Source organism: Sander vitreus, chromosome 4 (assembly GCF_031162955.1).
Source record: "Sander vitreus isolate 19-12246 chromosome 4, sanVit1, whole genome shotgun sequence".
In the NCBI taxonomy this organism is placed as follows: Eukaryota; Metazoa; Chordata; class Actinopteri; order Perciformes; family Percidae; genus Sander; species Sander vitreus.
In genome coordinates, this window is record NC_135858.1 from 9,946,193 (window position 1) to 9,969,561 (window position 23,369).

A 23,369-nucleotide genomic window follows, 5' to 3' on the forward strand; every position below is an offset into this window, starting at 1 on the left:
GACACGAGGCGGTTCCTATGAGCTTCCATTTATGCTAACAATACGCAGACATATTCTTGGCACATATAAAACCTCAAAGATTTTAGGCATGTCAACCTTTGACAGGGGTAGTTAGGGACAGGGATGTGTGTAAGGGGATGTGCATAATATCATGTCTGTATGAATGTTCTATTTTATCTGGAGATCAACACATTCCACCCTTACCCCGATGTGTGTGATGTAGTGAAGGCAGATAACTGTTGGTAGTGAAACCAATTGTTGAGCTGCAGCACAGGTTATAGAAACCTGATGCCTTCATTCTATTACTGGAAGGCATAACAAAGAAAACTGACTCCAATGTCAAAACTGGTTGTGATTCCAGAAACGTGGTTCAAATTAGGTTGAAGACAACATTAATTAGGAGAACCACACAACTGGGCTTTATGGCACTCCTTTTCTCTTGATTTTGGAACAACAGCCGCATCAAGTCATACGCTGAGGAGTCTCTACAACATGATGAATGACCAGGAAGGGAAATACTTGTTGTAGCAGTGATGGGCAGGGGAACACCTTCTTTGAGAACTACCTACTTAAATGTTTAAGAAACAAGCTTTTATCAGTAATGTTTTATGATATTTAGCATCTTTCTGTTGTTGGGACCTGGCTCCAGCACAGTGCAACAAACCATGTCCTCAGTTCTACATTCTTCCACAACCCATGAGCCAAGTTTATTCCTACTGCTGACATAAACCACTGAAACAGAGTGAATCGCAACCGTTTTAATAAGCCCCTCCAATCCCCCGGCCCTAATGCCACTCCCGTCCACTCCCCCACCTCCTCCTCTCAATCCTTCCTGGGTGGGTGGGCTTTGAGTTGCTGTCTTCCAAAGTCCATGGTAGTGGTAGTGGTGGTGGTGGTGGTGGTGGTGGTGGTGGAGGGGTTTAACCCAGGACTGAACATCCCTCCCCCACGTAGTGTTTGTAGAATGTGGAGTCCACTAGCTGGCTCACCTGCAGGGGGGAGCATCGCCCTACAACACCGGGTCCTCTCACTCCTGGGCTATGCTCCTCAGCACGTACTTGACTGTATAGGCAAATGCCGCAAAGCCTACAATCACAAAGAGGTTGGCAAGAGCCCCACCTAGAAGTCCATGGTTGCGATTGGCCTGCTGCAGGCCGGGGACGTGATTTGCACCCCCGAGGGGGGCGGGACCTCCATTGAGGGCGGGGAGGCCATAGTGGGCGTGCTGAGGGTCACCGTCGGGTACCACATCGGGTAAGGGGAGGGGCTGAGTGCGGGCACTTAACTCCTCCTGGGCCTTCTGTTTCTGCTTCATCTCCTACAGAGGGAAGGAAAGAAATGGGAGATTATTAGGCCAACAAAAAGAGGAGAGAAGGAGGAGAGACAATTACAAGAAGTTAGAGAACCCTTTCGTACATACATCGACTACATCAGGAAACAGCTCACAGAACACTTTATCCTTGAGGTTGAAGGCCAGGCTTTGGGCTGACAGCTGTCTTTTCTGGGGGGGGAGGGAGGGATTAAAAGCATCAGCATCAAATACTTGAGACATTACAGGTGATTTATCACTATGTGTTGTACACTTGTCATTTTGTTTACACTCACTGTGTAGTCAGAGGTCTCAATGCTGCCGAGGGTGGGGCCTTTCTCCACCATGAAGCTGAGCAGACCTGTGAGGATGGTGGAGACGGACCACGCAGGGTTCCACGTGTCTGGATGGAAGTCTGTGATGGACAAACATAACCTGTGGAGGAAACAAGTAAAGTTACACTAAAAAAGCAAATAGCAAACACGTTCTAAAAAAAATGTAACGTAATAATAAAAATGCAAAAAAAAAAAATCATTTAATTTAAATCCTTAAAGCTATAGTGCGTAGTTTGTCGGCCCCATGAGGAATTCTAAGTAATGACAACAAAACTGTCGGTGCGTCCACACGATACAAGCCTTCCGTGACAGCTCTCCACAAGCAGATAAAAAGAGGAGCTTAAAACGCAATTTGCTGGTTCAAAGTTAGGACTAACAAGTTAATTAGCAGTTAAGAAATAGAGATTGTACAGTATAGCCTATTTACATTTTTATCATGCAAAAGACGTTTTTTAAAACTTTTTTTGTAATTAAAAAATACAGTGTCCGTCGTCGAATCACAAAAATCGTTATTGAGGTAAAATGTGCAATAAATCGTGATTTCGATTTTAGGTCATATCGTGCAGCCCTACCAGACGACACAATCTTCTGAACACAGCCATACTGAAGAATACAGAGAGAGTTGTGTGGAGATGATAGTCTTAATTAGCTTTGTAGCAACTCATTTGGCAATGGCTTGAATGTAACCGACGTTCATATAAAATATCAAAAAGTTTCTCATTCAATTTATAAAACCACATTCTTACCTTGTATTACACTTAAATCTCCCATTTGGTGTTATCATATAGATACTTGGTGGTTTAAAAGGAAATTCCCGAGGAAATATGAGTTTTCCATGATAATATCCTCCTAGGAAAAACAGATGACATCACATGTGAAGATAAAAAAAAAAAAAACACAAACCACAAAGATGAGCAAGCCAACAATGTGCCCATTAATAGAAGCTACTAGATTAGATGCGTGTCAACTTTCAGTTTTACCTTCATATGGCGTTTTCTCAGGACCTCTGACTACATAGTGCCTAAGAAGACAGGAAAGATTTCTGTTAGTGCTACATTTTCCAAATTTTAACAAAAATAACATATTTCAAACAAAGAATTTTTGGTTAAATATCCATCCTCTAGACCTGCATTAATGTGCTAGCAATGGCCTAGAATTGAACTCTACTGACTCAGAGCTCCAGACTAACTTTTTGCCTTGGTTGCACTGGTGCACCTAACTTTTTTATTTAGGTGCACCAGCACAAAATTTAGGTGCACCCACATTTTTCCTTGCGTCGCCGTTAACGATGAATGGCGATACACGATATATAGCTCTGTATTTTTTTTAAAAAGTAGGCTAAATTTTCAGTTTTAAGTAGGGCTGTCAGCGTTAACGCATTAATCGCGATGTGATTTAGGGCCGACGCAATGAGATTAATTTTTTTAAATCGCATGACGGCATTTATTCATTTATTTTACACTTCACTCGGCTTTGCGTCGTGCCTAACAGGCTACTATTTTGACCCTTTGCAGCACCGTTACTTATCATCAAGCTGCCACTTCCTCGTAACACATCCTACTGCTGCAGGCTGCAGGCAAGATGGAGAATGACAGCAGCAATGAAATCCCCAATGGCGCTTTTTATTTTTCAAAACTCCCGGACGGCTCATAGACAAGTCGAAAGCCATATGCACATTGCACGTCAAGCTGGAGCTACCACCTACGGAGCTAAGCATAGTAGTACAGTTAACGTGATGCTAGACCACCGGCCATCGGGGGGCGGGGGAGAGATGAATGTTCAGAAATAAGAGGTTGCTGTGGCCCATCAAGTAACTTTCTTCGCATTCATTTGATTCCCAATCAAGATACACTGGTAAAAATTGCTTTCGATTGTTAATATGTACTTAAAAACTGTTCTGAAATGCAAAATAATAGAATTTTAATCATGTGATAAAACATGCGATTAACTATAGAACTTCAGCGATTAAAAAAAAGTATCGTTTGACAGCCCTAGTTTTAAGTCAAAGCCACTTTTCACAAACTCATTAAAACAGATTGTGATTCAAATAAAATGCAAAGAAAGGGTTTCTTTCCCAGTTTGAAAATATACAGCTGCAACACATGTAAATGAAAGTTATCTGAAATATCTCTCTCTCTCTGATTAAAAGAGAGAGGACGCCCGAATAGCTCAGTTGGTGTATATATACACAGAGGTTCGACTCCGACCTGCGGCCCTTTCCTGCATGTCATTCCCCCTTCTCTCTCCCCTTTCATGTCTTCAGCTTTCCTATCAAAATAAAGGCCTAAGTCTTTAAAAAGAGACAGGGAGACAGAGGGGGACTGCGATGGACTGAAGCGTATGCTACTCACAGAGTGACGGCTGACTCATTATGAATGGGTCCAGCACGGGTCGAATGCGCGTTGGCAGGTTAGCGGCGTTACACACGTCTTGTGTAGGCTATGAAATGTCTGTATCGTCACTGCGCTGCATTTTTATTAACTATGATATTCTGGCCATGGGTCACATCTCTCGCCCAGGTCCAGCAGGCTCCATCTCACAAGCTATTACTCAACGAACTGAAGTTAGTTGCATTTAATAACTTCTTCGCCGTGGCGATTGCAATAACAGAGTTACCAGCGGAAACACTGGTACCAATACACGTTTCCCTCTCATACTTAACAATATACAGCTGTGTTAATAATTAAAACTGTAGACAAATGTCAGCAGCAGCGGAGCCGTGTGTGAGTGAATGGGGGCGGGGCTGCGTGGAGGAGAGATCCAAACACAGGCACGGCTTTACAGAAGGAATGGGTCATGTAACGCAACATTAAACCATATCGATATAAACGACATTGCTTCGTTCGTGGAGAGGCAGTGGATGCGAGGACGTTAGGTGCACTGGTGCGACCTAGGAAAAATCTCAGTCGCACCCTTACAAATTTTGGTCGCACTCTAGAGCCCTGTGACTCTACTTCACTTTAGTGTCTCTTTAAAAAATGTTTTGCTACTTTTCCCATTGTCAAACGAGAGAGGCAACTACTGTCAACGGAGAGAAGCGAGGGATGAAAGGAGGGAGAAGGAGAGAGAGGCAGAGCGAAAGCAGCGTCACATTTTGTATTGTTTTTACGAAATTTTTAGTATGTGTGACTAATTTTTAGGAAGACACATACGAAAATTTCAGACTCAGTGTGCAAGGACCTTAACAGCAAGGTCAAATGTAAGGTTAAAAAATAGGACGCTTGGGGTGTATTTATTTACATATCAAAACAGATACTAGGTCATGTTCTCTGCCCCAAAACCCATTGCCATGACTTAGGTGTGCTGTCATCTGTAGGAAAAAAATACCTTCAACTTAAACTCACAACTTGTGAAGGTTTAAGTATAATTAAGGTGTAGCTAGCATGTGGATATAAATAAATGGCTGTTTGACAGGAATGACAACAGGAAACCAGGAAGAAAGCCAAAGAATTAACAGTGGTAGTGACGCTTAAGACTTGTATTGTTAGGACATGCTCTACTTGAGGTCATCATCTTAATAAAAACATGCCAATTATCTTTTTAGATTTTCTCTGGATGTTTTTAAAGAGCACACCCAACCGTTGAACTACTTTCTACTGAAGAAATAGTTTGTATCACATGGTTAATAGTACGATGTCAGCACCAGTGTTGGGCAAGTTACTTTTAAAAAGTAATTAGTTACAGTTACATAGTTACTTCTTCCAAAAACTAAATTAGTTATTCAGTTACAAATTGTGAAAGTAACTAGTTACTTCAGAAAGTACATTTTTAAATGCGCAAATGTGACCCCACCTCCACCTACCCCTCTTTAATGGAACTTAAAATACATGTGCATGTTCAATTATTTATGATAAATCTGAATATTATAATAAAATGGACACTTAATACAATACATTATTAACAGAAACAATGTACACAAATCTAAACTATTTTAATGTTGCTGTGGGACAAAGTGAGACTAACCTCCAATCAAATGCCATGTATACATGTAGATATTATGTTTATACAGTGGATCAATACAAATAACACCTCAACAGGCCAAACTGGGCAAAATTAAATTATGCTTGTTAAGCACTATACCAAAAATAAATAAATATATACACTCTTTGTAGTGCAAATAACGTGGCCTAATGTTTATACTTGTGCGTCGAGCCGGTGTGTGTGTGTGTGTGTGTGTGTGGAGTAGGTGATAGAGCGAGGGTGAAGTGAGAGAGTGACGGCGATTAGCTTTCGAGCGAGTACCGACTCTAGAGTCATATACTGAGAGAAACAAAGCGTCTCCCCTGTTCTTTCTGACCACGGTGGAAAATATTTGTAGACTTTACCTCTCGGCTCAGACTCCGAGATCTAGTTGGTCCGATGAAAAAAAAAAAAAAAAAAAAAAAAAAAGGCTTCAAATATAGTATCGCGCCACATTTTTTGGCAGTAACGTTAACGGCGTTATTAAGATGGGAAGAGTAATCAATTAGATCACTCGCTACTGAAAAAAGTAACGCCGTTAGTAACGCCGTTATTCCCATCACTAAATCTGCATAGGCATGTTACTGTTGAATTTTTGTTACTGTTCACTGTTGTGGGCACAGCTCACAGTCTCAGAGATAGATGTATTGAAACGTAGGTAGATAAACCAAAACCAGTGTAAATACAGTGTACAAGTAGGGCTGAACGATTTTTGAAAATAATCTAATTGCAATTTTTTTCAAAAATATTGCGACTGCGATTCAATATGCGATTTTTTAAGTTCTTTGTCTTATGTATTATTCAACAAAGACAAGCAATAAATCATTGTATAGTATGAACAATACAAGATTAGATAGATAAAACAAACTGTTCTTTCCTGGAGGCCAGGCCTGTATGTAATGATGAAATTAGGTGATGCATGAATTTATATGAATTACATCTTTTATAACTACTTCAGTCACAGTAGTATATTGAGCACTGACCAAGCCTGGTGTAAACATTCATATGAAAGTCAGAAACAAATCACACAAACTAAAGTGCAGATTGCAGAAATATAAAAATAAATGTGGCTTTAGTAGTATTCATATTTAATTATCATTTACTGTAATAAACATACAGTGGGGAGAACAAGTATTTGATACACTGCCGATTTTGCAGGTTTTCCTACTTACAAAGCATGTAGGGGTCTGTAATTTTTAAATCATAGGTATACTTCAACTGTGAGAGACGGAATCTAAAACAAATTCCAGAAAATCACATTGTATGATTTTTAAATAATTAATTTGCATTTTATTGCATGACATAAGTATTTGATCACCTACCAACCAGTAAGAATTCCGGCTCTCACAGACCTGTTAGTTTTTCTTTAAGAAGCCCTCCTGTTCTCCACTCATTACCTGTATTAACTGCAACTGTTTGAACTCGTTACCTGTATAAAAGACACCTGTCCACACACTCAGTCAAACAGACTCCAACCTCTCCACAATGGCCAAGACCAGAGAGCTGTGTAAGGACATCAGGGACAAAAATTGTAGACCTGCACAATGCTGGGATGGGCTACAGGACAATAGCCAAGCAGCTTGGTGAGAAGGCAACAACTGTTGGCGCAATTATTAGAAAATGGAAGAAGTTCAAGATGACGGTCAATCTCCCTCAGTCTGGGGCTCCATGCAAGATCTCACCTCATGGGGCATCAATGATCATGAGGAAGGTGAGGGATCGGCCCAGAACTACACGGCAGGACCTGGTCAATGACCTGAAGAGAGCTGGGACCAAAGTCTCAAAGAAAACCATTAGTAACACACTACGCCGTCATGGATTAAAATCCTGCAGCACACGCAATGTCCCCCTGCTCAAGCCAGCGCATGTCCAGGCCCGTCTGAAGTTTGTCATTGACCATCTGGATGATCCAGAGGAGGAATGGGAGAAGGTCATGTGGTCTGATGAGACAAAATTAGAGCTTTTTGGTCTAAACTCCACTCACCGTGTTTGGAGGAAGAAGAAGGGTGAGTACAACCCCAAGAACACCATCCCAACCGTGAAGCATGGAGGTGGAAACATCATTCTTTGGGGATGCTTTTCTGCAAAGGGGACAGGACGACTGCACCGTATTGAGGGGAGGATGGATGGGGCCATGTATCGCGAGATCTTGGCCAACAACCTCCTTCCCTCAGTAAGAGCATTGAAGATGGGTCATGGCTGGGTCTTCCAGCATGACGACAACCCGAAACACACAGCCAGGGCAACTAAGGAGTGGCTCCGTAAGAAGCATCTCAAGGTCCTGGAGTGGCCTAGCCAGTCTCCAGACCTGAACCCAATAGAAAATCTTTGGAGGGAGCTGAAAGTCTGTATTGCCCAGCGACAGCACCGAAACCTGAAGGATCTGGAGAAGGTCTGTATGGAGGAGTGGGCCAAAATCCCTGCTGCAGTGTGTGCAAACCTGGTCAAGAACTACAGGAAATGTATGATCTCTGTAATTACAAACAAAAGGTTTCTGTACCAAATATTAAGTTCTGCTTTTCTGATGTATCAAATGCTTATGTCATGCAATAAAATGCAAATTAATTACTTAAAAATCATACAATGTGATTTTCTGGAGTTTTGTTTTAGATTCCGTCTCACACAGTTGAAGTGTACCTATGATAAAAATTACAGACTTCTACATGCTTTGTAAGTGGGAAAACCTGCAAAATCGGCAGTGTATCAAATACTTGTTCTCCCCACTGTATGTAAACATGTGGATTGCACTTTTTGAACACTGTCTTTGAACTTTACTAGACAGTTAAATAAGTAAAAATATAGTATATACACAACGATGTATTTTTTTTTATTTTTTTTTTTACAGCACACACAGAGGAGCTGCCTCCAGCCCCTCCCTCCCCTCATGAAGTTGCGTGCCGCGTGCATGACAGCGTCAACATTGCACTCACACTCAGAGACAGAGAGGCTATCGTTACGTTAGTAGTAGCATGCTGCTGCTGGTCTTGCCGTGGGATTAACTGTACTAATAAAACCGTTGAAACAACGCAGCCACGCTGCTGTGAAAGCTCCCCGAACGTCATTTATCACAGTCTGGTTGTTACCCCTCCCCGTGGCAGTCTCCTCCACTCCATATCTTTATAACGGCACTAGCTAACTGGAGCTAACCACTTATTAGAGCTAATCGTTGCTAACCGAGCCTTCAGTTCTGAGTGCCTGTATCCATTAACTGCATGTATGGACTCAAGCCCGAATAAAACCCTTCATTTTATTAAAATGGCTGTAAAAGTTTTAAACTACAACTCAGAGTTGTCTGAATGACAGAAATCTGCTCAAGGTACAGCGTAACGTTAGCGTGCTAAGTTGATGCTTTCTCTGTGGTGGAGACTGATTTGCTCTTGCGAGTCACGTGACCAAATCGCAGCCTTTGCGATTAGGAAATCGCGTCTTAACATATGCGATATTATCGCAAATGCAATTAATCGTTCAGCCCTAGTGTAAAGTATCCAGTACTTCGCCAAAAAACAAATGCATTAAGATAAAAGTCAGAAAAAAATAAAATATTTAGTTAAAACAATTGTGACTTTCTTTTGTTATTTTATGAATCCTCAGGTTTCTCTTGAGACCCCTTGGGAAACAACTGCTTTACAACTTTATTTCCCACACACCAAAAAGCTGTTAAGACACTGATCCCTGCTGATTTTTATTTTTTTATAAGAATTAAAGTTTTTTAATCATTTAAAATATTCCGATATTATTATTATTCACATGATTCACAGATTTCTCTGGAAAAGAGCCCCAGTGACTTAGTGTCAGAACTAGTAAATGTTTGAACTGGTGATTGGACTGCATTTATATTATATCACATATTGGGTTCAGGAGGAGGTACAGTGGGTCGTCCATTAATCACAAGGTTGGCGGTTCGATCTCTGGCTCCTGCATGGCCACAAACTTTTCTCTAGCTCACTCCACCGCTTTGTTTTATCTAACATTAGCACCGCTCAACATAGCGCTCTAGCTAGGATACTGTAGCAGTAGTCAACCTTTTCTTGTCAAAAAAGACGCCAAGTGTGAACACAGCCTTAGAGCACTGAAATGCAATGTATTGCCTTGGTGATGATGATTCCTGACTGTGGGCCTTGCCAGGATTAAGACCTTACCATTCTAGGATGTTGGAGGGTAGAGGTTCTGCACAGATGTAAGGCACAGGGTCTTTTTTTATCCTGAGGTAATCCTGCTTAAGTCGCTGCGTCGCTGTGGTTGGAGCTCTCTTATTCCCGTTGCTGTTCATCTGAGGATTTAGAGGACATGCAAAAAAGACTTTTCAAATGTATCTTGAGTTGGTATCTTGAAATATGTTACTGATACACAGAGGCACCACTATCAGGTTATATTCCCTTGCAATACTAGGTCAAAGTGTAGCCTTTTACTGCAGATATTTCAACTCTGGAACTGTTCTGCTTTCTGGGAATTTAGCGCTTTCCCAGTTTACGTCTGTTTTGCATTTGACTGATGGTATAGTGTTCATGATGCATGTCTTTAATAGGCTCAGACTACTTAAACACCGTTTTGTCTCAGTTGTTGATGACATTTGGCGACACTTGAAAATACATGACTGACTACGGATATCTGAAAAATTATCTTTTTCATTTTAGAAATAATTTCCTCTACAGTTACACAGATATCATGATGAATCATTGGTAGGATTGCCAGCAATGAGGATTGTGTATAACATATTGTGATCAATCATATTGGCCAGTGGAAACTGAAGTTTGAAAAACATTACTACAGCTTCAAGTGGAGCAGATGAGAAAACTTAACTGTTGCATGATTGTTGATGGAGATTAGTGGGTGCTTGGTAGAGATTGGGGTTAAAAACCCTAATGATGGTAACTAATTAGGGGTCACTTTAGCACAGTATTGCTGTAATGTAACCGTTCGAGACCTAGTTCCTAATTAAAACTGTTGACTAGGACTGTGGATTATCTAGATCAGAGTGTGGTCATTCTGAAGACAAGTCCCTTAACCCTCGTGTTGTCTTCCCGTCCACCAGGAATTTGTTGTCCTTCCGGGTCATAATTTAAAAATGAAATTTCTTTTGGCACTTTTTCCAATGTTTTTGGCACTTTTCTCAATGCATTCGACACTTTAAAAAAAGTTGTCACTTTTCTCAACGCTTTTTTAAATTCATGGTCAATAAACCTAATTTATATGACATTATACCTAATTTTTGAGTTAAAAAAAGCTGAAATTCTGAATTGTTTTGACTAATAGCTAAGATCAGAGGATGTTGATTGGATCACAGACTGGTATCTGTCAAAGTTTAGTCAGGATACTGTTCTGAAACAATTTCAACATTTTTTTCAAATGCTATAAAATTGAATAAAACAACCACAATTCAATATAAGTAATCATCAATTGTACCTGCGAAGAATGTTGTATGGGTTCCATACAATGTGCATGCATCAGTGTTATTTGGGGTAATTTGGTTGTTAAGAAACCCATATTTCTGATATAAAAAAAACTTTATAAACGGGTCAAATTTGAAACAACAAGACCTACAGTGAGCTGTTCAAAACCTCTTCTTTTTAGTTGACTCTGGGTACACAAACAATGTTGTCAATGCTGGAGTTCATGTGTAGAGCCCCTGGTGATACTTGGAGCAAAGTTTCATGTTGTGTCGAGCCTTCTTAGGGTTTCAAAAATAGCTATTTTGAGGCTAGCATAAAAGTGCCCCTAGCACTCCCATTCAAAAGGTCATTTGACCGAAAAACGAAGATACGGTAAATCTTAAAAGTGGCGATTCCGTCCTAATTATGCTTTTAAACTAAAGTTTAACTCGGGTACATTCACAAAAAGACCCTAGGTTGAATTTTGCAGAGAGTTACGCTTTAACTTGGCTACCGGTGGGGAATTTAAACTACAGCAATGCATCAATTTAATGAGCTGATCACCTGTGTTTTGCTTGGAATTTTAGAATAATAATCTAAAAAGTTGTCAAATAAATACAGCTATTAGGAAGCCACAAATTAATTTAAATGTATGGCTATTTGTTCATATCCCTCATAAAACTAACTTGACTGTGACCTTTGCTCTACTTTATTCCATTTTAACCATATCTCATATTGGTTTTAATTATAGTAATATCCCGAGAGTATACATATAAACTTGCCATGCCTAGTCAAGTAAAAAAAAAAAGTGCATTATTTAATTTTAAAACATAGTGGAGTTAAAGTATTATTATTTAATATGGAAATATGCAAGTCCTAGTATTTTGAAACCATACTGCTAGATGTATGGGCAACACGAAGTGGATTTAAATGTAACTTTCCTTGCTTCTCAGCCCATTGAACTCAAGATAGCTTCTCTATCAGCCAACTGCACCACACCGTCTGCTGACCCAGTGTCATTTGGCTAGCTGACAATGTAACGCTAATGAGTTGTACAGTAGCTGTGGTGGAGGGTCTGGCAAAACGAGACTAGTTGTACAGTAACTGTTAAAATGATGTCAGCGACGTCACTTACTAATAAATAACAGGTTAAGTTACTTAGCTAGCTATCGTTAACGCAGTTTATGTTAGCTGAGGCTAATCAGTTAACGTTCCTTGACAAGCTAGCTACACTACTGATAAATCTCTAGCTAGCTAACCGAACAGACGGTTACCCAACCACCTAACGTTACTGTAAACAACAAACTGCTGATCAACTTCAAACTGCAGAATGACATCATATGTGACTGCCGACAGCACACGACAGCGAATCAATACTGTCCGCCCAGGCAGGCTAAATAAAGCTAGCATTTACAACTGGTGTGTGAAGTATTGTCTGTATGTACGTTATTATTATATGGCGTGTGACGTTACTGTGTTGGCTACTAAAGGCTAGCTAATGTTAGCCAACGTAGGCCGGAACTATGTTTGGCTACCTAGCGTTAGCGGCGGCTAGCACAAACAGTTTTGTTACAACCGAGAGCTAACCCACACATCTCTGACATTTACAAACTAGACGGCAAAAAAAACATACCTCTCCAGAGAGTCCAGTTAAAATTGGTCTTTGTGGCTGTACACGAAATAAGGCTACTGTTTCTGTTGTCAACCCCCAAAACGATAAGACGATGACACCAACGTAGCTTTAGCTATCGCGATCGCCAGCAGGAGGGAAAATGACGCTTCCGGTTTTATTCTTCTTCTTTGTATTATAGCGGTTGAACAATACATAAAATATACAGTCTATGATAAAAAGCGCATCACTGTCACCAGCTGATCTGAAATACAATGCCTAATTATAATCTTTCGAACAGTACGATCATGTTTAATTAATAACCTACTGTTACTCTGGGAGATAAGTGTTTATAGTCACAATACCCATACTTACATTTGTAGTCTATTAATCATTTTAATCAGTTAATAATACATGTCTGACACATTAAAAAGCCATATGCGTCTACTGGGACCATAATCATCTTTTCAACAAGCATATGAAACAATAGATGTGCCATGTCACTCAGACTTGACATTCCGGGATGGCAAATTCATTCTCCTAGGATGGCATGACCCGCTCTTTCCTTCTGATTGGCTACTCGTTGCCTGCTCTTTGGTTAGGGTTAGGGTAGTCTCGCATTGCCAGACCTACCTTCACAGCGCTGCGCGGAGGAGGCAGAGTAGGGAGGGACACATTTCTCTGTAGAACTGGGCTTGCTTAATTGTAACCTATTGTAAAAGAGGCAGTTGTGTTGTCTTTATATTCCTTGTCATTCTCTACCAATACATCAATACTGTTCTATTCAAAGTAGGCCTAATGAGCATAACATAATGAGCACCGCCCTGACTCTCTCCACACTCCACCTCTGGCTCTACATGCCACTGTACTCAGTCTGCTGTACTGCACTTTTAATTATCTTATTTTTTAATACATACTATATATATATATTATATATATATATATATTATATATATATATTATATATAGTATATACTTATTTTAGAGAATGTGTGACATGCACCTACAACACCAAAACAAATTCCTTGTATTTCTGATTCTGATTCTGATTCTGATAAGACAACTGTGCCTGTCTAGAATGAACAAAAATAAAACAAAACAAAAATATTATAGATTATTACAGCTCCGAGAACAAATAATGCGTTTAACCATGAAGATGATCTCAATTGTACATTTATAGGCTATTGCAGAAAATAATTGTATTTTTTTAATTTTGCCTGAACTTAATATGTAAGAACTTAGGCTACTACATTAAGCAATATTTTTTATGCAGAACTCCAAATAGATTCAGTATTATGGCATATAGCAGGTAATTAAAATCAGACAGACAAGAGAGATACAACAGTGATATATTAATATATTTATTAATGTCTTATCATTGAATCCGGATTTATCTTAGATGCTAGCAAAGCAACACAGTACAGAAAATAAGCACAGCAGAAACGTCGCGGTTCAAATCGACTGTCATTTGTGTACCCGGAAGTGATTTTTGTGTTAGTGCAACATGCTTTTCCTATGTCTAAAAAATATACCAGGGTTATTTTGGCTTGGGCCTGGAGATTAGAGCTGGGTGATATGGATATTGATATTTTTAACTAAATACATTGATGTCGATATTGCGGCGATATTGTAGGGTTGCCTATTGGTGATTTCACAAATTATTTACATAGTTACAATGATGTTTTTGATAAATAATCATCAGTAATAGGGATATAATGACTAAGTGGGTAAAGGCAAATAATAAAACAGCTAGAACAGTCTGGTAAGTTCAGAAAACTACATCACTTTGCTGTAATGCAACCGTTAAAACCAGGAAGAGACAACACTTATACTGTCATATAACGACATTACGATATCCAAAATGTAAGAAGATATCTACAACACCTGTGCAAAGGAACTGTTTGATCCATATAACATTTTGACATGACAAGGTCTATTATCATGACCTTGACTAAACATATTTACAAGAGCAATTGAGAACAATTACAAGCCTGCTATAAAATAGCTTCAAAGGGGCTGTACTCCATATTCAGACAAAAAAAAATGGTTTGGAATTGCCTCCACATGGATCTCACAGACTGTTCCTAACTCGTCAATACTGGTCAATACTGAAACTCGTGGCTGTACCAGCTATCAAAACAAAGAACAGAGAAACTCAGATTAAAACACACAGAGGGAGTGTGACTTCATTCTCTGCTCAGGACACCATTACTCCACTATGTCTTTACAGAGCAAATATTTGTCTACTTTTATATTAATGCTCTGAATATTGAGTACAGCCTATTTAACTGCCTGCAGGGTTTTGATCATTTTCTTACACCCGCAGCACTCACTCCCCAGCATCAAAGCGTCTTTTTAATGGCATGTGGCTGCCTCCCTCTTGATTCCGAAGTGACTGAAACGTTGTCGGTGGTCACTGTGGCTTCTTGCAACGACTGAACTGTATGCTCCTTCTCCTCAACTTCTCGGGCTGGAGAGATGCGAGGAGAGAAAACTCGCGAAAGACACCAACACAGTAGATGTCACCTGCAACAGGGAATACTAAAGTCAAATGGGGGTGGGGGCTTTGTCCCACTGCAGGGCACTGTGGAGACTGCAGTAGGCCTAACCAATGTGCTGGTTTTTGCTTAGGCCTACCTTTAACACCAGTGAGTAACACACCCACACTTGTTTAATGACAACATGACATAAAGGCAATAAGCCAGCAAATACGGCAATCTCCAATAATCACTTTTCACCATTCATGAAGAAAGATAGAGCAGATAAACCTCTTCATGAAAGAGCAAAGCCCCCAAAAGCATGGCCTCAAGATGGAGTGAAGTTCCTCAGGTCACCTAGGCCAGGGCTGTAGACAAGTCCAAGACGAGGACTAGTCAATACCGAGTCAAGACCAAGTCCAAAGAGGTTCAAGTCCAAAAATGTTTGAGTCCAAGTCAAGACCGAGTCCAAATGAGAGACAGTCAATACCGAGACAGAAAAAAAGAATCCTCTTCAAGACCACTTACTGTTTATAATTTATGTGATGTGAGAGACAGTAAATGATCTATTTTAAGATGATAATTTTGCTTTATTATTTGTAATAATCAAAAAGCAAGTGCAGAGTAACACACTATAGGATCAGATTAGGCCATATTATTTACTTAAAATATAAAATGGAAACGTTTCCATTCTTGAACTTATTACTTGTCCTGAAGAATTCATACTACAAAGTGCTCACTGACATTGTGTCTGTGGCCAAAATTAAAATGATTGATACCTGATGATTGAGGTATATGATGCAGCCAGGTGTATACCAGGCGACCAATCTCGGTGCCCGTTCTAGATGGATTTTGAATTAAACTAATACCTGTTTTCTGACTGAGCGCGCTTCATCTATGGTTTGGTTTTGAAGGAGGAAGTTACTTTAGAACAAAATCATATAGTGCTGGACTCAGTCGAGACCAACTAGAATATTTGGCGAGTCCAATGGCTGAGTCAAGTCCGAGTTCAAATACCAACGAATCCAAGACGAGTCACAGACAACAGAAAAGCGTCTTGAGTCCGGACTCAAGTACTACAGCCCTGACCTAGGTGGTACCTAGACAGCCATTCCTTCAGGTACAGTGCTATAAGTTACTCTTTCTTCTATAAATCATCTGCATCTTTTGTTTAACTAAGTAAATGCTTCCCCTTCTCTGGGAGTCTTGGTTAGTTTGCAGAACAGAAAATCAGGAACTTGCAGGAAAAGAGCGGTGAGCATCCTGTCCATTTCACTCCCACATACTCCTGGGATCCTTTTTCCTTTCGAACATAATCAAGTCACAACCAAGTTATACCTGGATTTATGTGCTTAATATACTAATTCACATTTCATAATATGAAGTGTGCTGTACTTACCCATTTACACAGTTTGGGAGTGTACACTACATTTTTCCAAATGTACGTGAATGCTGCATTATTCTGGGTTCTAGAAACAATACACCTCCACAGAAGATTTCTGTGTACTGAATGGCTCAATGCTCCCCAGGATAAAAAGTTCCCAACATCAAGAAAGCTGCAAATATTTCCCCAGAGAGTGTGTGTGCAATAGAAAACCCACAGCCACCAGAGCAGAGAGAATCACGGTATCACACTACTCCCTTAGTAAGACGGCCCAGGATGCTTCACTCACTCTATCCCGAACATCCTTGGGTTTAACTCTCCCGCTGCCCGTGGCAACCCCTGTGGTAACAAAAGCAATGATATGTCAATCAGTGTTTATTTCCTCAAGTGGACGTGCTGTTTGCCTGAAGGGTAAATCGAGCAATTGGACATTTCTGGCATGTGAGAACAACATTTCTGTGATGGTGTAACAATGCTTGTGAATTATGATAAATGTTTTACACACTGGAGACACTGAGTTATTCAAGGCATGTTGTTGCTGCTGCAAGCTAGAAACTGAGATACTATTTGAAACACATAAGACCCTAAACACTGAAGTGATCTTTAAAAAGTGTGTTGACATTGACCTGGCAGTCTGGAGATGTCCAAGTGTATACCTCCTTTATAATGTATTTGTTATCATGAAGGAAACCATTGCTCTGAATAAGCCAAGTGCTACCCAAAAGTTTGTTATAGACCAAAAGACATCCCAGACCAGATTGTCAAAAACAATAGCATTCTCCCAACATCTGAGGTTTCTACATAGCTATACTGTATTTCTTCAAATCAATTGATCATTAGAGCAACTATTTTCTGTAGACCTTTTCAAACATATTGCTGCAATGTTGAGAGAATGTTATGCATAAGTGATGAGACAGGAAACAGAAATGAGAGCAACAAGCAGGAAGCAGGGTTAGTTCATCAAGAGTTTCTCAGATTTATTGTATGCATTTTGTTTTCTTTTTTCCCCCTCAGTGCTTCTAAAGACAAGGAAGAAAGTATTCCAAAGATATCCAAACATCAGTGAACAGAAGAACGCCTCCAAGGTTGTTTTTTGGAAGAGAATAAAAAGAAAAACAAACCAGACAGTCAGGATCCGTGATAGAATGCCGAGAGGCAGGAAGTTGGCGTTAAGTTGAAATACACAAGTGTACTATTTACAGCAGGTTTGCTTCGAACAGCACCTTTAACCACTCCTATGTCAATACACACAATAGACACAACATTTAATACTTTTTCTAGAGCAGGGGCTCTGAACAGTTTGGTCACAGTAGCTTCACATCACCTGGTTCTACTTGCAGTACATTGAACTATTGCAGATCAGCACCTGCCATATCAAAATCTCTGTCACATTTCTGTAACCTCTTATCAACATGTGAGTTCACCAACAGTGTTTCTACCACTCTGTCACTTCACAAAGCATGGCAAAACTATGCTGTATCTACTCTGAACAGTTTCAGTTAAAAAAACAACAACGGTGATATCATACAACAATGTCAGACACTTTCCCTTTAAAAAGTCTTTGGCAAAGGAAAATAAACCACAACATTAAAAAATAAAATCACTATTTGTAAGCTTTTGTGGAAACCAAAAAAAGAGAGGAATGAGGAAGTCACCACAGGTTTGGTCCGTGGATGGAAGAATGGCACAGAGGTGCAAAAAGTAAGACATTTCTGACACCAGAGGGGTTATGGTGGTACATGCTTATTTCACAGGACTGCACTGCACGGTGTGATCAAACCATAGGAAAATATTTTATCATGCTCAGAATACAAACAATGTTGAACCTCCCAAAATCAATTCTGGCAAAGCATGCAGAGAATACAGCAAGCATTGGCCAGTGAGGGAAGCCAGATATACAAGTCCTTTTACCCCAGAAGTATCTAAACTGTTCTAAATAAATGTGCTCCTTTATCTCACCACAGATACTGTAACATGGATTACTATTTACAACAAAATGAAGGTGTCATGATTGACATTTGTTTTTTTTTAAGGAAGTTGTTTAAGGGTGAGACATAAATCCAGTTTTATATACTCCCTCACTTCTTGCTGCTCTGCTTTGTCTGCACATCACAATAAATCCTAATCCTCACATAGTAAACAATGAATGACTGCAATTCATTTGAAAACATGGTACATTGTAACTACAACTTCCACAGATAAGCTACTAAAATCTCTTTCAGTGGTGTGTTTGAATGCCAATAATTATAGCAATGTAAGGCCATTCCAAAGGGAAAGTGAATGCAAAATGTCTTTTATGAGTGCTAATACATAATGTAATCTAAAGACTTCCTGTCATGAATTCCAAGTAATGCTTTCAGATTAAAAAGACAATCATTAACAGAAATGCAGATTTAAACTGCACCCAAGAATGCATTGCACTGGTCCTCTGGGGAAGATAAACATAAATAAAAAGATATAATAGAAAATATATAGATAGACAATAACTTGACAAGACAAGAACAATGTAAAAACTAACTGAATGAAAAATTATAATATTGTAGATGGGAAAAGTGCAGTTTTTTTAACTTTACATAATGTATCATATCATATTATTTAACTCTGTCTCTCAGTATTCTTTGACACACCATCACTCATATACTCTCCTGTCCACTCACTCACTCACTCACTCACTCACTCACTCACTCACTCACACACAAAGTATCTTACAAAGCAGGCAAGGGTCTCTTTTCCACAAGCCCTTCAGTATTTTTGTCACAGTTTTACATTAGATTTCCCTTCCTGATCCCTCTTTATACACAGTAAACTACCCTACCTCTACTGCAGCTTGTCAGTTACTCTTTTTCTTTACGTAATGGAACAAATACCATTTTTTCACCTCATGCCACAGCACATAGTTTAAAGATTACCCATATAACTTCTAAGTACGTATATTTAGATTAGATTCAACTTTAGACCAAGTCTAAAGTACATCTCCAATTAAGAAGAGATGGGTAAGATGAATGTCACACAGATGGTCTGGATAGATATAAAGTGTAGGGGGGGTTAATGCAGCGAGAGTCTTCAGAGGTAAGAGCTGTTAGGCAACAGTAAACCCACACCAGAGGCTACATCACATTATGATAAGTTAGAGGATAACCCTGTTAGCAAAACACCAAGAAGCAGATGTCATTTTTACTGTGTGTCATGTAGCTAGCATAGTGTGGTTGTTGCAGAGTAATGGCAAGCAGAAACATAGTGGTGATGCAGAAAAATGGAGGCGGTGACTGTATTGTCAGTAGAGTTAAAAAGGTCCATCAGGGGCTCCCTATTACACAACGCACCCCCATATTGCGCAAGTGGTACACTCCTGTCTCCTCATACACTCCTAAGAAGTTGCCCGTAAGCCTAGATCTACGCAAGTAACAGACTTGAGATCAGTGTCAACGGGCAACTTAGTCTACACACAATTATTTAGGTTCCCATTCAGGAGGAATCTACTATATATATATATATATATATATATATATATATATATATATAGAGAGAGAGAGAGAGAGAGAGAGAGAGAGAGAGCACAAGCTTTGCTCCTGGATACAGAAGTGACCACTAGCACTCTTCTATGGTGAGGCAGATGAATTCCTGGATGCACTTTCTATACTGCTGCTCAGTGGGGCTGCTGCTGGGATATTGACCTGGTTGACCTAAGGGAGTCTCTGCCTCTCGCATCTCCTCATTCATCCGGGCAAGACGCAATCTGGAGGAGAGAAGAAAAAGACATAGGCAGAGGGAGACAAGTGATAGAAAAGAGGGGACACGCATGGAAGTAGAAATGAGAAATGGGATAGTAAGAGGACGAAAGGCCGGTGAAAAAGGAATAGGGAATGAAAAGATTAAGATGTTAAGGTGGGATAAGACCGTGAGAATGGAAATGTGGTGAGGTGATAAAGATAAACCCCAATGGAGAGAAGAGGACGAGAGGAGGGAGGAAGGGAAGGAGGGAGGGAGGGAAAGAGAGAGTAAAGACAACAATGAGGAATACAATTTAGACAATTAACCATCACCCTTCATAATTAAAACATAATTTAATCCTATTTAACAACTTTTAGATCTTTGAATGTGAAGGTTTGTTCTTTAACTTCCAGGGCTTTCAACCACATCTCAGTTGAAAGCTCCAGTTAGAATACTTTAAGTGAAGATTATTTCGTTTGTTTTATCATTTTTAGTGCGTTCCAAGCAGTCTAATGCTTTAGTGTGCGTTATTGCTAACATGGAATGTTAACTTTATTAAACTTTATTTATTTGAAAAACCAGAATGTCAGATTTCCAATTTCAAAACATGGGGTTAATCCAACAAAAGTCACTCGGGCCCCATTTGACTTAATTAAATGAAATTGTTTGCTGAATATTTTGTGGTGTTGGGGGCAGCTTGTTACTTGTTGGAACAAAGGATCAGCTACTTATGATTAGCCAATGAGTTATTTCAACCAGCAATGTATACATGTCTATTAGGAAGTTGTTCATAAGTAGCTTTGTTATAAAAAGAATTAGGATCACTCACAGGGTGACGATGTCTGCGTTGGCAGCCTGGACAGCGATGCTTAGGGGGTCATGACCCTGCTCGTCCACTTCCGTCTGTGATGCTCCTCTCTTCAGGAACAGACACACTTGACTGTACAAAACAAGACGCAGACAGGAAAAAAAGAGTTGAATACAGAGTGACAGACACCACCATATAAACTGATGGGTGTGGATGGATGCCTAGTTAGGCAAACTAACTATCTTTTTTATCATGTGTTTATCTTTCTACTCCATGCTTTAGTCTCCAGTTACAGACATGCTTTCATGAGCAATTTAAGAAATCCCAAAGATGTTTTAAAATCATTACTCATGATCCTGTGGAACAATATTTTGTGGGGCCCACTCTGTCAGCAAGACGGCACATGAATCTTGTGAGTGATGTGTTGTCTAGTTTTTAATTGCTATTGCTACACATGTTCCATTTATAAGGAAAGGAAACTGAAGAATTATGACCTGTACAAAATTGGGCTATGAGTATTTTCAGTAAGTGTTAAAGTAAGTGAAAAATGGTTACCTCATACACCTGAGGAATTTCACTGAATACTTTTGAAAGGTTAATGCCTGCCTTTTATTTCCATTACATTCAAGCTGGAACTTGAATTAGGAGTCTCAAGGAAGCAGAAGGGGAAGCAGACTACTTGTAAAAACATCCTCCCACTTTGAGGCATTCCTTACCCAGTGTGTCCCAGGTAGGTGGCGTGGTGCAGCGGGCCTCTGCCTCGCATGTCCCTCTGGTTCACATCGGCTCCGTTCTGTAGCAGGAACTCACAAGCTATCAGAGAGCCCTGATAGAGAGACAGAGTTGTTTATATGAATTAATTTGCTATGAGAAGTCTAGTTATTGGTATTTTAACATTACTGAAGCCAGTTAGTGCCTCTTAGTTTGTTTAGCATTTAACAGGTTTCGTTTTCCCCTACTCAAGGGGAGGGAGAGTCACGCAATTCATAGCAGCAGCCATTATGTTCATAGAGCAGATTTTTACCTTGTTTTTAATCGCTTATGGCTGTGTTGATGCTTACATAAAATCTGGGTCTGGCATCTTCATCAGATTATCCGTTTTTAATATTTAACCCAGTCCCAGTCATAATGATGGAGTATCTTAACAATAGATATGGCAACTAAATCAAATAAAAGGTTCAGTCTAAACTACTTTGTGTTCACACCCCTCACACTTCCAGCTAAATCTAGATCTAACAGGCTGAACAAACAGTCTCACCCCGACCACGGCCTGAATGAGTGGCGTTCTGCCCTCCTCCTCCTCACTTGCGGCGTGTACGTCCGCACCGTGTGCTAATGCCTCCGCCATGAGTGGCAGGTTGTGTAGACGGGAGGAGCGGTGGAGGAGTGCCCCAGGGTGGAGCTCCCTCGGGTCTTCGGGGTCTGAAGACACTTCCTGTTCGATCTCCACTTCACCACTGGAGGACTCCTCTGACTCCTCCTCTGAGGGTAGGTAAGGTAACAGGACGATGGCAATGATGGAACGAAAGAGGAATGATGTTAACAGGAATGTAGTGGTTTATTTAGGGGATGATATATCAGTGTTCTTTATGTTAATTGTTTAGGCTGCTAATGTCTTTTACACAATTCCTGTCAACAAACAATTCCAATTTTATGTAATATCAAAACAAATAGCTAGATCTGCTAACAACTAACATTGATTGCTTATTTCCAGTTTCTTACGATTTATCTTAATTATATTGTCCCCAAGGTAAGAATCTGTGCCCACTTTCAGTGAACCAGAGAATATTGCAGGCTGTTTGAATGGATCTTCTCTTGGACCTCTTGGATAGATTGGATTGGACATCACATCCATGTCTTCTTTGAGCCAACTTTTTTTAGGTAGGGCAATTAGTTTCACGTTTTGACATTAAACCATACATGAAGTGTGAAACATAATACAAGCAAATGTAACACAATGTAATTGCATTACTGATACATTGCACAGTGATTGGGAGGATATAGGAGCTTTTCCTCCAGTCGTAAATGAGTTTACTGTTACTGTTATTGACATCCGTTTTCTCCTTTACCATAAAACACAACACACATACCTTCTTCTGTGACACTGTCCACCACCGAGCCAAAAACCAGGATGTCTGTGCTGCCATCAGTACTTCCTCCCAGACCGCTGTCGCTGCTAAGACCTGCGGGGCCAAGCAATGCCAAGCCACGGACACGTTAATCATTACACAGCACAACTGGTAGGACTGCGCAAATGATAGAAACCATGTCAGAAATTGCAATAAAAATGAAAAAAAAATATATATGCAGGTAAGATGTCTAAGATATATATAGTATATATATATAGTATATATAGTATAGTATATATATATAGTATAGATATATATCTATAGTAATCTTGCAAGTG

The 23,369-nt window shown here is 39.8% G+C and overlaps 2 protein-coding genes across 2 annotated transcripts in view; both read right to left on the minus strand.

Annotated features, from left to right (window-relative positions):
* Nucleotides 1–886: 886 nt before the first annotated feature.
* Nucleotides 887–12,749, minus strand: ube2j2 (ubiquitin-conjugating enzyme E2, J2 (UBC6 homolog, yeast)). The gene is made up of 7 exons (XM_078248126.1): nt 12,607–12,749; nt 9,744–9,874; nt 2,625–2,665; nt 2,391–2,493; nt 1,606–1,744; nt 1,421–1,501; nt 887–1,318 (listed from the first exon to the last, which is right to left on the minus strand). The coding sequence occupies exons 2-7, from the start codon at nt 9,872–9,874 to the stop codon at nt 1,028–1,030; spliced, it is 786 nt and encodes a 261-aa protein (XP_078104252.1). The 5' UTR covers nt 12,607–12,749; the 3' UTR covers nt 887–1,027.
* A 1,170-nt stretch (nt 12,750–13,919) lies between these two features.
* LOC144516653 (arf-GAP with coiled-coil, ANK repeat and PH domain-containing protein 3-like) overlaps nt 13,920–23,369 on the minus strand; it is a 59,390-nt gene continuing 49,940 nt past the window's right edge. Inside the window, exons 20-26 of the mRNA XM_078248129.1 lie at nt 23,053–23,145; nt 22,221–22,444; nt 21,679–21,788; nt 20,984–21,094; nt 20,118–20,179; nt 16,733–16,782; nt 13,920–15,108 (exon numbers count right to left, since the gene is read on the minus strand). Of these exons, the coding sequence (XP_078104255.1) occupies nt 15,040–15,108; nt 16,733–16,782; nt 20,118–20,179; nt 20,984–21,094; nt 21,679–21,788; nt 22,221–22,444; nt 23,053–23,145 (719 nt within the window). The 3' untranslated portion in view covers nt 13,920–15,039. The remainder of the gene's footprint in view (nt 15,109–16,732; nt 16,783–20,117; nt 20,180–20,983; nt 21,095–21,678; nt 21,789–22,220; nt 22,445–23,052; nt 23,146–23,369) is intronic.